Source organism: Castor canadensis, chromosome 2 (genome assembly GCF_047511655.1).
Source record: "Castor canadensis chromosome 2, mCasCan1.hap1v2, whole genome shotgun sequence".
Taxonomy (NCBI): Eukaryota; Metazoa; Chordata; class Mammalia; order Rodentia; family Castoridae; genus Castor; species Castor canadensis.
The window spans coordinates 52,200,364-52,214,171 of record NC_133387.1 but is presented as its reverse complement, the minus strand read 5'-3'; the positions used below and the strand labels follow the sequence as shown (position 1 = coordinate 52,214,171).

The following is a 13,808-nucleotide window of genomic DNA, read 5'->3' as shown; positions in this document are numbered from 1 at the left end:
ATATTCAGATTTTTCTTCCTTTATTAATTATCTTGGGATTGTGTAACAAAATACCACAAACTGGGTGGTTTAAACAACAAAAGTTTATTGTCTCAGGCAGAAGTCTGAGATCAAGGTGTGACAGGGCTGTACTTCTGAGGGCTATGAGAGAATCTGTTCTGTACCTCTATCCTAGTTTTTGATGGTTTACTGACAGTATTTGGCATTCCTTGACTTGTAGAGGCATTACTCAGTCTCTGTTTTCATCTTCACATGGTATTCTCCCTGTGTGGTGTTTTTCTCCAAATTTCCCCTTTTTATAACAATACCAGTCATTGCATAAAGACCTACTCTAATGACCTCATTTTAACTCCATTACCTTTGTAGTGACCCTATCTCCAAATCAGGTTGCACTCTGGGATGCTGCAGTTAGGATGGCAATATATGAATGAGTGTGCTGGGAGGGAACAACTCAACTGGTAACACTTTCCTATTTTTCTCTCTAAATTCCTCAACTAAAAATAATAATAATACACCTTCTAATTAATAGGTAATATTACCTTTTATTTGACAGGCTCTTCTAAAGAAAAATAGCATATAGGGAAAACTTTTTCTTTTGTATGTTGAATTTCAGTTACAGACTTAGAAATACTTTGGTGAGATATGACTAACATAAAAAGGGAACAATATATGCAAGTTAGTTTGCAATTTGGAGTTGATAAATTGTATATAATGAAGGTACAGATATTCAGAGAAGGGAGGGAATGTAGATAGGATTTTGGTGGGCAAAAATCATAGTAGGAGGCCATTCCAAGTTCAAGAATAGCTTCAATGATCCGGTGCCGATGGTTCACACCTGTAATCCTGCTATTTGGGAGGCTAAGATTGAGAGGATCTCAGTTCAAGGCCAACCTGGTCAAATAATTCGAGACCCTGTCTCCAAAAATAACCACAGCAAAATGGACTGCACATGTAGCTGAAGTAGGTAGAGCATCTGCTTTACAGGCATGAAGCCCTGAGTTCAAATCCTAGTCCCACCAAAAAAATAAAGTGTAGCTTCAATGAGCATTTAAAATAAAATCTTAGAGGAGAAATCCAAAATAAGGAAACTGGCCTGTGTGTAGAGTTCTGAACAGTGACAGCAACCTTCTAGGAAGCTCCACAACTTAATACATCTCAATTTTGGGCAAGTTATCTAACCTTCCACATCTCAGTTTACTTATCAGTAACGCAGGGCTATTAAAACTAGATGATCCATGAAAAAAGAGCCCAAGTGCCTGGTATGAAATAAGAAATCAATGTTATTTATTATGTTTAGTTGAGCTCAATATGTAAGGAAATTGTTTACCTACCTTGTTGTAAAGTGGCAAAGGCTTGAACAGGATCACAATTCTTTGTAGTGAATGAAGGACAAGGAAATATTTCAAAGGAAGAATCAAGATGTGGTTCCTACTCTTAGCAAAAGTATGATAGACAATAGAAAGTAAAGTGAAACCACTGGTGAAATAAGGAATAGTGGAAGACATAGGTGTACAATTATTAATTTGTACTTGGAAAACACTGAAATTGGTGTACTAGCCATCAACCATATGAGTTGGTAATTAGAAATAATAAAGTTCTTGAAAGTCTGGGCCAAAAGGTTTGGATTTGGAGAGATAGAAATGGGGTGGTTTTCTTCCTTCAAGGAAGTTTATTGACTGGGGAGTTGTGAGGACAGAACCTTTTGATAAATAGATTAGAGAATGAGAAGAAGAAAGTAAAAGCCACAGGTTGGCAGGGAACTAACTAGATAAACTAGAGCTAGAAATATTGACATTTCCAATTTCAAGGAAAAGGGGTTTAGGAAAAAAGAAGTGGCCAAATTGCACAATATAGATATGAAAGTGGAAGTGAATTAGGACAAAAAAGGTCAGACCTTTTTGGATTCAGCCCTGAAGAGATTTTTAGGAACTATGATAGGCAGGATAATGATCTCCTAAGGATGTTCACTCCTCATCCCTGGAATCTGTGAATTGAGGTTTTGTATAGAATTAAAATTGCCAAACACATGACCATAAAGTACATTATTCTAAGTGATTTGAGTGGATCCAGGTCATCACAGGCTTCTTAAAAGTTGGAAGAGGGAGGCAGAAGAGTAACTGTGACAAGGCCTTGACCGACTGGTTTTGAAGCAAGGAAATTCAGGTATGTTCTGAAAGCTAGAAAAGGGAAGAAAATAGATTCTCCCCTAGAGCCTCCAAACACATACACACACACACACACACACACACACACACACACACACACACACACACACACGTGTGTGCTGGAGGTGGGGGTAGGGAATAGAGCCTTGTGGACATCTTGATTTTAGCCCAGTGAAACCGGAGTCAGACTTCTGAACTTGGGAACTATAAGATTAATAAACTTATAGTTTTAAGCCTCTGTGTTTGTCGTGATTTGTTATAGCAGCAATGTAAAACTAGTCCAGTGACCAAATGGGAATATTTGTGGAATTTTGGTGGTAAACAGTATATTGCAGTCAATTTGCTGTACTATTTGACTTTCTCATTAAGTTAAGGAATCTCTGTTGAGAAAACAAGAAAAGCCAGAATTGCTAATTGCTGAACTAATGTCTTAATCTAAAGTGCTTTTGAAAATTGTATTCTAATAGTCTAATCACTGAATCTCACTGTGCTTTTACATGTTCTGTTCCATCTTTGCTATACCAAGGTAAATGAACTATAGACCCCCAACTAGATCAATAAGGAAGAAGGTTGTCTTCCCCTCCTTTTTGTGCAAGTAGTTAAAAAATTATAATCCACTACATATAGATTCCAGCCGAAGTCTGCTAACCAAGTAGCATTCATCAAGGATTGGTAAATATATTATGTAACGATTTTGTACACATGATTCAATTTAGTTTTTGGAGATAAGATGATTGAAGTTCAGGGCAAAGTGATTATTCTGTGTCAAACAGCCATCATCCATCAGTTACCCCAACTCTGACGTGGAGTCAAGGATCTTTTTGTACCCAGAGATCTTTTCATTATTCACACCTATCTTTCTTCCTCATTATTACATTTTCCAGTCTGGTTTTTGGATAGGATTGCTTCTGACTTTAGAAGTCCTTATTTATTCTGTGATGCAATATGGCAATAATAAAGGGGTAATAGTGGACAGCTAAAATAGCCTTTCCCCTTTTTCTGTAACAGTCCCATTATTATGAGAGCAACACAAAATGGAAAATGCAAATAGCAAACAGTCCGTTATTGACAGATACTGTTGTAAACTTCTCTATTTTCTGTGAAAACTAAACTCATTTTCAATTCTCATCATGATTTTCTTTTTTTTATTGTTATATTTTAAAATTGAATTTAGAGATTCCCCAAAGAAGATACATGGACAGCATAAATATGCTATACTAATATTTATGAAATTTCACCATGAATTTCTGATGTGAATATACTATTGCTACAGATAAGAACCTGAGGCACAAAGAGGTGACTTAACTTGCCCAAGATCATACAGGATAGGGATGAGTGCAATCCTTTTGTGTAAATTGTGATACCTTTTTTCCTTTTTCTACTGAACATTTTCAAAGCTACTGAGAATTTGAAGGAATAACGCAAGAAGCACCCATATATTTGTCCTTAGATTCAACAGTTGTCAATACTTGCCACATTTTCTGTATCCCCATTTGTGTATGTATGCGTGTGATCGATTGGAAATAATTCTTAAAATCAGATCACTTCTATATAGGAATCGTTTAGTTTAGTTCAGATATTCATTCACCTGCACATTTAAGAGAAGCCCAGAAAGGGGACTGTTGAAATTGTGGGAGAATAGTTAATTTAAATATGTAATAGCTATATACACAGTACGGAATTTCAAGACAATGTTACTATGTAGGTAATCTTACCCCTATCTTTACAGGTAACCTCAGACAGAGAGGTCACTGAGAGGTAATTTGCCTAGGGCCACCCAATTACTCTGGTAATTGACAGAGTCCCTGCAAACTTCAGTTGTCTGGTTCTGGGTTTAAGCTCTTTTTCGTTTTGCACCTAGGTAAATATTTTGTCGCGGTAGAAGATTTAAGAGATTTTTGCGAGCATTTAATAGGATGCGCTGCGGCCGGCGCCCGGAGCATTGTGGGAACTGTAGTCCCAGGCTTCCCGGGTATTCCCACTCGCGCTCCCACAAGCCTCCGGGCGGCTTCTTCTCTGGAACGCACTTCCGGAGACGCGGAGACGCGGAGACGGAGACTGAGACGCTCCTTGGTGTGGGCGACTAAGGTTCCCTGGCAGTGAGGGACAGGTAGGTGTAGTGAGTGGTGTTCTGGTGTCTGAGTCTTTTTGCGTAAGTAACTGGGGGTTTTATGTAAAATAACTGAGTCGAAAGGCATTGAAAGATGCTTACCACATCTGTGATGTGAAAATCGCGTGCGGAGGAATTGGATGAAGCTTCATGTTTTCTAGAAGGAGCATGGAGGTGTCGCGGGGTGCGGACGGATCATCCGCCCTGCGCACTCTACATACCCAGCCAGTGCTAGTTGTCTAATGGTGACCCGCTAGCGGTTCCGACCACGCAGTGGAGGGACGGGCTCGCGCCCGGATGCGGTCTTTCCATTGGCTCTGACCCGCGGCCCCCACCTCACTCCGCTCCATTGCTGCCAGCTCTGGTTCCTCTGAGGACACCGCGGGGGGAGGGGGTAGGATGCGGGGTACCGGGAAGCCCCGTTAGCTTTCCTCTAAAACCCAGATTCTGTGTTCCTGGCCTTGGAAGGGGCCGGTCATCACAGTAGAAGACCGCCAGGCTCGGTGACCTCACTCGACCTCTTGTGTGTTATTCATTATAAAACATCTCCTCTGACTTTGAAACAATTATGCTGGATAACAACTCAAGAATCGTCCTTGGAGGAGGGGAACTTGGTTAAACCTCAGTGCAGACAACGTTCTGTATAATGATCATAATAGCAGGGGTGATAAACGCTTTAACCCAGGAAGCTCGCGGGCGTTTACAAGTTTTCACTCACTCTACCTCTTCGAGCTAAATAGCATTCGAAGAGGAAGTTGCTGATGTTCGGAGATTATGGAAACATCTTTAAATGGCAGGTTGAGCCATTGGCGGAACCATAAACTTAAGAGAGCTTTCTGGTTGCAAGTTTTAAAATGCAGAATGCAGATCAGCTTTGTCTGGTTTTGTTGTCAGTATCCTTTTAACGAATATTAAAAAGCAGTGTTTCTTTTGCTTCCAAGATGACTTCATAGTGTTTCCTTATCCTCTTTATTCTTTTACTCTAGTCATGGAAAGGATCTTTAAAAATTCGTTAAATATTGATCATATATTTCCAAGACAGTAAAGTGATTTTTTATCCTTAATTCTATCTTCTCAAACCACAAAATAAGTTATTTTTCTTCTGTAGACTACACATAACAATGCATGAATTTAAGAATAGACTACCCTTTTATTATTATTTTTTAGCTTGTGCATGCTAAAAAGTGCTCTACCACTGGGCTACACCCCCAATCCTAGAGTGCCTTCTTGAAAAACTTACTGTCTCCCCTACTTGGCATAATATTTCATTAGTTTTAGGTGATCGCTATTATTTTTTCTAATTCCATGTGAATTCAAATGAGAAACACTGTATCAATTGGGGCACTTTTCCTATTTCTGTAGGCCACATCATCTGTACTGTGTGTTCATTCAGATGTGCATGTGTTTCTTCTAAGTTGACTAGAGCCGTTTTAGAGCTATCAGGTACCTCAAAGGGTAAGTACATCCTTTGATTATATCTTATTTCCATGCTTCCTGCTATCTTAGTCAATAATAATGCTTCTCTTCAACAAAATAAAGGTATAGAAGGGACTTCCAGTGTTACCATAAGGAATTAATTTAGCTGATAATGCGACATCTTTTATAGCTATTCCTTAGAATTGTCCCTGAAAAGATTGTAATTAGTCTGTGAAGCCACTATCTCTGCTCCATCCTTCTTTGAACTCTATTCAAAAACCACAGAAAAATACATCCTTTTGAAAATATTTTTATTCAAAATGGTATCTTTGATAACATTTAATTGCATGCCAAATTTTTCTGAAAATCCCCATGGAACAGATAGTCAAATGACTAATGTGAAGTTCTTGTTTTGAAACAGAGTCTATTTGATTTGGTCAATAACTCCTTCAAAAAGAATGCTCTGTCATTATCATTACATGACTATAACCATCTGTGGTTGTTTGCTGAGGATCCAGAAGAAAAGTGTGTTTCTACCTGCAGAAAGCAAATAACTTAATAATAATCATTACAGACTTAATTTCTGACCACATTCTGGTGGGCAAAGAGTTTTACTATTCATCATCTCACAACTATCGTAACAGACATTTTACTTATTAGAAACTTGAAATTCAGGGAACATAGATAACTTGTTCAGTTTGTAAGTGATAGATTGGAAGGGAGATTAGTCTTCTAGATAACAGTGTCAATCTGTCCTCACATCTGTATATATGACCCAGCTCAGAGCTATCACCCAGCTAGTGTTCGGAAGTGCTCATCAGATTTGCTAAGGTGTTTTCTTACTCTGCTACATTTTCCACAGTCCCTAATTAGGAGTTTTCATATGGCAAAAGATATGTTTTTAGCTGGTGATAGTGGCTCATGCTTGTAATCACAGCTGCCCTGAAGGCAAAGGTAGAGATTCAGGAGGATTATTATTTGAGGCTATCCTGGGCAAAAAGTTAGTGAGACCCCCATCTCAACAGTAGTTGGATGTTGTGATGCATGTTTATCATCTCAGCTGTGCAGAAAGCATAAATAGGACCACAGTCCAGGATGGCCTTGAACGAAAACTTAATGCCCTATCCTAAAGTAACTAAAGTCGTGGAGGGCATAACTCAAGTGATAGAATGCCTGCCTACCAAGCTCAAGGCCCTGAGTTCAGTCCCCAGCACCACCAAAAAAAAAAAAAAGTAGATGTTTTTCCCCAATACTATGAAAAGGTATGTAAATACAAATGCAATAAATCAGATAGCTTTGATAAATGAACATTAATTTGATACATTATTAAACCACTCCTAACAATGAGGGGCATATCCCATTAAGCAGTGTGGCCAAACATATAATATTTCTAGACATAGTCTCTATGTAAATATTTGGAAATAACCTCACGTTTTCTGATCACGTGTTTCTGGGGGAAGATAATAAACTTGCTTTTTACAAAAGTGAGAGAGACTTTTGGCCAGAAAGGAGCAGAAAGAAAGGCATAGTATAGAAATAGCCTGAATGCTTCAGAGTACAGGATGGAGTGAACTGTTCCAAATGAAATGAGTAGAACTGAAACTAAAGCAAATTTATAACTTTCTCTTTGTCCTGTCCAAACTTGTATAGAATTTGTATTTGTTCATTCCCTTATTCATCAAGTAACTTAGTGCCTTCCATGTGCCAGTACTGAGGGTTCTTTGTTCAAGGTTCTCTGTTCTGGAATTCATAATGTAGTAGGATAACAATACCAGAATCAGGAATTATAAGCATGATCACTACTATCAAAGAAAAAGTGTAATGGTGCTACCACAACATACAACTAGGGCTGGGAGAAGGCTAATGATGGAGGCAATAAAGGGAAGAGTTAGGGCAGGCCTCCCTAGAAACAAGAAAAATGCATAGATGTTAACTAAGCAAAGAAGAGGTGGATTTAAGAAAGTTCTCAGAGAAAGAATAGCACATAAACTATGGTACATAAGGTTGTAGAGTGGCATATAAAAAGGTTGAAAATTCCGGCAGGAAGCAGATAGTCTGAGCTGTGGGGAAGATTTGAAACTTTAAATATGTTATTCTGCGGAAATTGTTAAACTGTTGAATAGGAAAAAGACAGAATGACATGATCAGCTTTACATTTGAAAAAAATTTTTTTCTGAAAGCAGAATTAATTAACATAGAACAAAAGTAGAGGTCTTTTTATGCTCTCACATATGAACAAATCCTAGTCTGAAGGTCAGCATTTATATTTCAGTTTGAAAATTAAACATTTTTTCCTCAACTATCCTATATAAAGTGTAATAATCTCTCTAGTAGAATACATGATATATTATCAAGTCACAGATACATAGAATTATTAAAAGGCATAAAAAGTTAAAGCAACCACAGGAAATTACTTATAGAGATTCATTCTAACACCAAGGTTGAAATTTAGTTTAAGAATTGAGGTTTATAGTATTCCCTTTCTGAAAAAAAAAACATGCCATTGTATCTTTGTTGACTCTGTACAAAAAAACTTTTGAGTCAATGCTTGAAATCTGAGCTAAGCATCCTTCATCGAAAGTAAGTTCAGGGAATTCCTGTAACACTTGTATTGATTTGATGCAGAATGTAGCTAAACATACTTACTACTGAAATAAATACTGGCTCACTTCTGTTCATTAATGTTGATAGTCTATAGGCTAAGAATTATAGGAAATTTTTAATAATTATCTTGATCTTGTTTCTCACTGCCTTTGGATTATAATTGGTGATAAAGGACAGGCTGAAGAAATTTCAGTTACTTTGAAATTCCAAGTACTTGTTCCCTATCTCTGGAAACAAGAAAGACTCGTGATTAGGTTAGGAATTTGAGTGGGTTAACTAGAGTCTCAAAAATTTGAAAGAAGCATAGGCAACCTTTTTTTTGGTGGTGGTGGTACTAGGGTTTGAACTCTGGGTCTCATGCTTGGTAGGCAAATGTTCTACCACATGAGCCACTCTGCCAACCCTTTTTTGTGATGGTTATTTTTGACATATGGGGTCTCGAACTATTTGCGTAGACTGGCCTTGAACTTGCAGTCCTCCTGATCTCTGTAATAGCTGGGATTCAGGGGGTGAGCCACTGGCCTGGCTAACTTTTTTTTTTTTTGTCTTTAATGTCTCCACAACTTTAATCAAATTTTTATTCTCCTTTATTGCTTAGTCTTTCACTGACTCAGGATGATAGATTTTTATTTACAGATACATTATACCAAAGTTCACTTTGGTAGCTTGATACCTAAAAATAACCACTTACTATGTAGTAATCATACAATTAATGCATCATCAATGTTTTGAGTTTACATAAAACAACATATTCCTTAGGACTATTAACACACTGGGAATCCGGCCTGTATCTCAGTGTCCTTCCAGAGCCTAAGAGACTGTTTTGCATATGCAGAATACTCAGCACACTATAAATACTTGTTGAATGAATGATTGCTTAGTCATAGTTATTTCCTTCTCCACTTCTACATTATCAGTGCCCCACTTGTGTGAGTGACTTGTTCTTGATACAGGGCCTACTACTCACTTATTCAAATAATCGTAGATGACTTTTATGCCAGGCTCTGTGGAAGTTACCATGTATGAGGAGATAAACAAATAAATGGTCAAAAACCAACAGGTAAATTCTGGAGTTTAGTGTTATTGGTAGCCTTTCCCAATGTATACATTCTCAAATCTACAGTAGTGTTTCCATTGCTAGACCAAGATTTTTGGTTGCTAAAATTAAGTGAGTCAGGGTTTTGGTTTTTTTTCCCCATTTGCATGAGAAAAGAACTAATTGTCTTTTCATTGATAATATTTTCTGAAACAACTGCAATAATACTGACAGGGCAACATAATAAGTAGTAAACTAATAGCAATGGAAAAACTTAGAACTAGCCGTGTTTAATTTGAGAACTTTTAATTCAAGGTTATTTGCATCTAAACATTTAGATGCTCTTATATTGTATACTTATAAATATATAATTGAAATATATGTATTACAGAGGCATATAATTTTTGCTAATGAGACTGGAGGCATGGAGCACCTACCTAACAAGTACAATGCCCCGAGTTAAAGCTCCAAAACAACACAAAAAACTAGGATGTTAACTCTTTTAGCTGGGTGTAGTGGTTCATGTCTGTAATACCACCTACTAGAAATCCTCTGGGAGGATCTCAATTCAAGGCTAGCCTGGGCATAAAGTTAGCAAGACCCCATCTTAACCAATAAATCAGGTATTGTGGTGCACACCTGTGATCTTAGCTTCTCAAGAGACTGTAAGTAGGGGACTTGTGGTCTAAGGCTCTATCAAGCAAAAATTTGAGACACTACCTGAAATTTAACTAAAGCAATAAAAAGGCTGGGGGCATGACTTAACTGAAGCCCTGACTTCCATCCCCACTGCTACAAAAAAGAAATTTGCTAGTGAAATTATTGCTAATTCATATGACTACATTAAATATGTAAACAGCATTGTTTTCTAAGGAATGTTGTGCTCTTTACTGGAACACATTGGTGAAACAAGTCCTAACCCAGTTTCTTAGCATTTTGGTCATGGTTGTCTTTCTGATCCTGACCTCCTGGCAATGTTCCTCCACTATCTCAGCAGGTAATATGTGATTCTGCTAAAGATGATGGAGTCTGTAAACTAATTATATTGTATCCAGAAATAAAAATTCTTTTCAGTTTGCCCATTTATTGTGCTGTGACCCAAAAAGGTAAATGCACTACCTTGAAGTTGTCTGCTCTGTTGCTTTATGGTAGAAAACACATTTGAGTAGTCTTTTGAGGTGAATTTCAAATCCTTGAAGAAATTAAAGCTGAGTAGGATACTGGTTTTTATAGTTTGTCATACAGTTTTTTAATTTGCGATGAGAAAAAGGCCCGGCTGCTGTTTTTCTTACAGTAGCACTAATAGAATCATGTTGTCATTACTCAGAAATCTTTGCATTCATCTTATATGAGCACTAATAGCATAATAACCACCAAATGCTATAGATTTTCCTGAAAAGCACTTGGGCCATCTTGAATCAGCCAGGAAATAGTTGAACAGAGTAATTTTAGGGAACTTTATACTCATCTACTCATTTGACTACTCTTTGAATGCGAGCCCACTCGCTTCTCACAATTCCCTGGTATGCCTCATATGTAGAAATAAGATCAGTTTGCTTTTTCTTAATATTGAGCCAACAAGTGTTGGTTAAACTCCAGGGTGCCAGGCACTGAGCTGTTTACTGAATGCTAAGAAGTAGTCAACTTTCACAAAGCATAGTGCTCCAGACATGTTTTAAAACTTAACATTATATTAACCCTTTGAATCCATAAAACAACCCCATGAGGAAGGCACTGTTGTCTTATTCATTTTACAGATGAGGGATGTGAGGTACAGGCAAGTTCTGAGGCTGACTCAAGGTCAGTTAGCTAATAAGTGAGGAGGGGATAAGAATCCAAGCAGTTTAGCTTGGGGTCAGCTCTCTACCACTCTGCTGCAGTGCTTCTTTCCCCATTCCTTTGCCTTTTATGAGCCACTTTCACCTCTGCTGTGTGCTAGTCTTATTTTATACTTGCATGACCATTTGAGGCTGAATTTGTGATGTTTTAAGCTAATTGACAGTTGATAAGAGGCCTGGCCTTTGCTGTATATTTGTATGCCTGATACATAAAAGTGGCTAATATATGTGTGCTGAGTGGATATTGACAACCAAGAGAATTTTAGGTATCATGTTGAGAATTGACATAATTTTGTTTGTTGCTCTCATTAACTGTGATGAAAATACTGATGACTGAAGATTTTCATTGTTTTTGACACAGTAAGTGATAACCAAGCATGTGTGTGGGTGCACCTGAGCTCCAAGCCTACATGCTTATGCATTTATAAACATTTATACTGTTCTGAGAGGAAACATTGCATTGACATTTCACCATTAAATGTGTTACCAGGTGGTACCACTTTCCTGCTGTGCTTTCCTCTTGTCTTCTGATTTGTCCTCTTGTATGTCACCCCTAGTCTGTCTGATAGTACTGCGCAAGCCTGCCTGCCATGGGCTGTCGGGATGTCCACGCAGCCACAGTCCTCTCTTTCCTATGTGGAATTGCCTCAGTTGCAGGCCTCTTTGCGGGGACTCTGCTTCCCAACTGGAGAAAATTACGACTGATCACATTCAACCGAAATGAGAAGAACCTGACTGTTTATACAGGCCTGTGGGTGAAATGTGCCCGGTACGACGGAAGCAGTGACTGCCTCATGTATGACACTACTTGGTACTCATCAGTTGACCAGCTAGACCTGCGTGTCCTCCAGTTTGCCCTGCCCCTCAGCATCCTGATTGCAATGGGTGCCTTGCTGCTTTGCCTGATTGGAATGTGTAACACAGCCTTCAGGTCCTCAGTGCCCAACATCAAACTGGCCAAGTGTCTGGTCAATAGTGCAGGCTGCCATCTGGTGGCTGGTCTGCTGTTTTTTCTGGCAGGTACTGTGAGCCTCTCTCCATCCATCTGGGTCTTCTTTTATAACGTCCATCTGAACAAGAAGTTTGAGCCAGTCTTTACATTTGACTATGCAGTGTATGTCACTATTGCTAGTGCTGGAGGTCTGTTTATGACTGCCCTTCTACTGTGTATTTGGTATTGTGCATGCAAGTCTTTGCCTTCTCCTTTCTGGCAGCCACTGTACTCTCATCCTCCCAATATGCATGCTTATTCACAGCCCTATTCAGCACGTTCCCGCCTCTCTGCCATTGAAATTGACATTCCAGTAGTTTCACACACTACTTAACAGGGATATAATTAATGGGTTTTTTTTAAAAGTTCTTGTAGCCACATATTCCCCTTGTGCAAAGAGCCTTTTTGAACCTATATACATTTTCCTTTGTTCCTGAACAGTCACTGGAGCCAAATTGGTATATCTTGGTAGAATGAAGTGCTGCTAGTTTTTATGAGAAGTAAATTACACTATTTTAAGTACTCTTTTTGTCTTCTTATACTGGGAAGAGTTTTAACCTCCTTATTGACATCTGCTCAGTTATTCAAGTGGAAAGGATCTATGCCACAATTGAAGTGATTTAGAACAACATAGTAAAGAATGATGGCCAAGATAAGTTGTATACAATCTTTATGAATATTTCAGATTGTGTATTATCCTTTTTCTGTGCCCTAAACTGAAAAAAAAAGCAATTTCTAATATAAGAAGTTCTCAGATAAGGGTAATATTTTGACAGTAGTCAGTTATCTACCACTTATGGTTGTAACCTCTACTTCTCTCTTGGGGCTAATTGTATCGAACAGCCTTCAGTGCATTGAAGATTACTTTATTCTGTGAGTTTCTTATCTTCTACCTCATACCAGTGTTTAAGGGTAAAATGCATTTTAAGAGATGTCAGAGTAAGACTAACATTTTAAATATCTATTATTAATAACATTTAACTTTTGGGTGAGGCCGTACTTGGGTTTGAACTCAGGGCCTACACCTTGAGCCCTCCACCAGTCCCTTCACCTTGAGCCCCTCCACCAGTCCCTTTTCGTGATGGTTTTTTTTTTGAGATAGGGTCTCTCGAACTATTTGCCTGGGTTGGCTTCAAACCATTATCCTATTGATCTCTGCCTCCTGAGTAGCTAGGATTACAGGTGTGAGCCACCGTTGCCCAGCTAGTTAACATAACTTTTAAAGCTAGCAATTCCATAAGTTATACTGTTGGAATTAAAATGTGCCATATGAGATTGGTGCTTCCTCAGATACAGAAAGCTTTTTTTTTTTCCCAGATACCATCCATTAAACACTATCTATTCCCATGGCCATATATAGTCTCTTAGTGACTAAGAGAAATTAATAAAAGTTTGTTTAAACCAATGGTTTCTTCTCTTTTAAATATAGGTGGTAAGGGGCAAGAGTCGGTTCTTCAGTAACAATGTAAGAGATTCACTCTGATGACTGCTACGTTAGTAAGTGGGTGAAGTAAGGTCTGGCTTTACTGTGACCACATTGACCCTTGATTCAGTTCCTGCCCCATCACTGATTATATCCTGAGTATATTCACCTAATACTTTAGTGGGTGCTTTGAGGATCTGTGAAAAGTAGGAGATTTGGTCCCAT

General features: G+C 38.3%; 1 protein-coding gene across 1 annotated transcript; it reads left to right on the top strand.

Annotated features, from left to right (window-relative positions):
- Positions 1-4,125: 4,125 nt before the first annotated feature.
- Cldn12 (claudin 12) lies at positions 4,126-13,492 on the top strand. Its single transcript, XM_020179376.2, has 3 exons — positions 4,126-4,275; positions 5,638-5,730; positions 11,727-13,492. The coding sequence occupies exon 3, from the start codon at positions 11,760-11,762 to the stop codon at positions 12,492-12,494; it is 735 nt and encodes a 244-aa protein (XP_020034965.1). The 5' UTR covers positions 4,126-4,275; positions 5,638-5,730; positions 11,727-11,759; the 3' UTR covers positions 12,495-13,492.
- The last annotated feature ends 316 nt before the right edge of the window (positions 13,493-13,808 follow it).

Excerpts from the sequence above, each read along its gene's own strand:
- Cldn12 (XM_020179376.2), top strand. The coding sequence starts at position 11,760 with ATGGGCTGTCGGGATGTCCACGCAGCCACAGTCCTCTCTTTCCTATGT.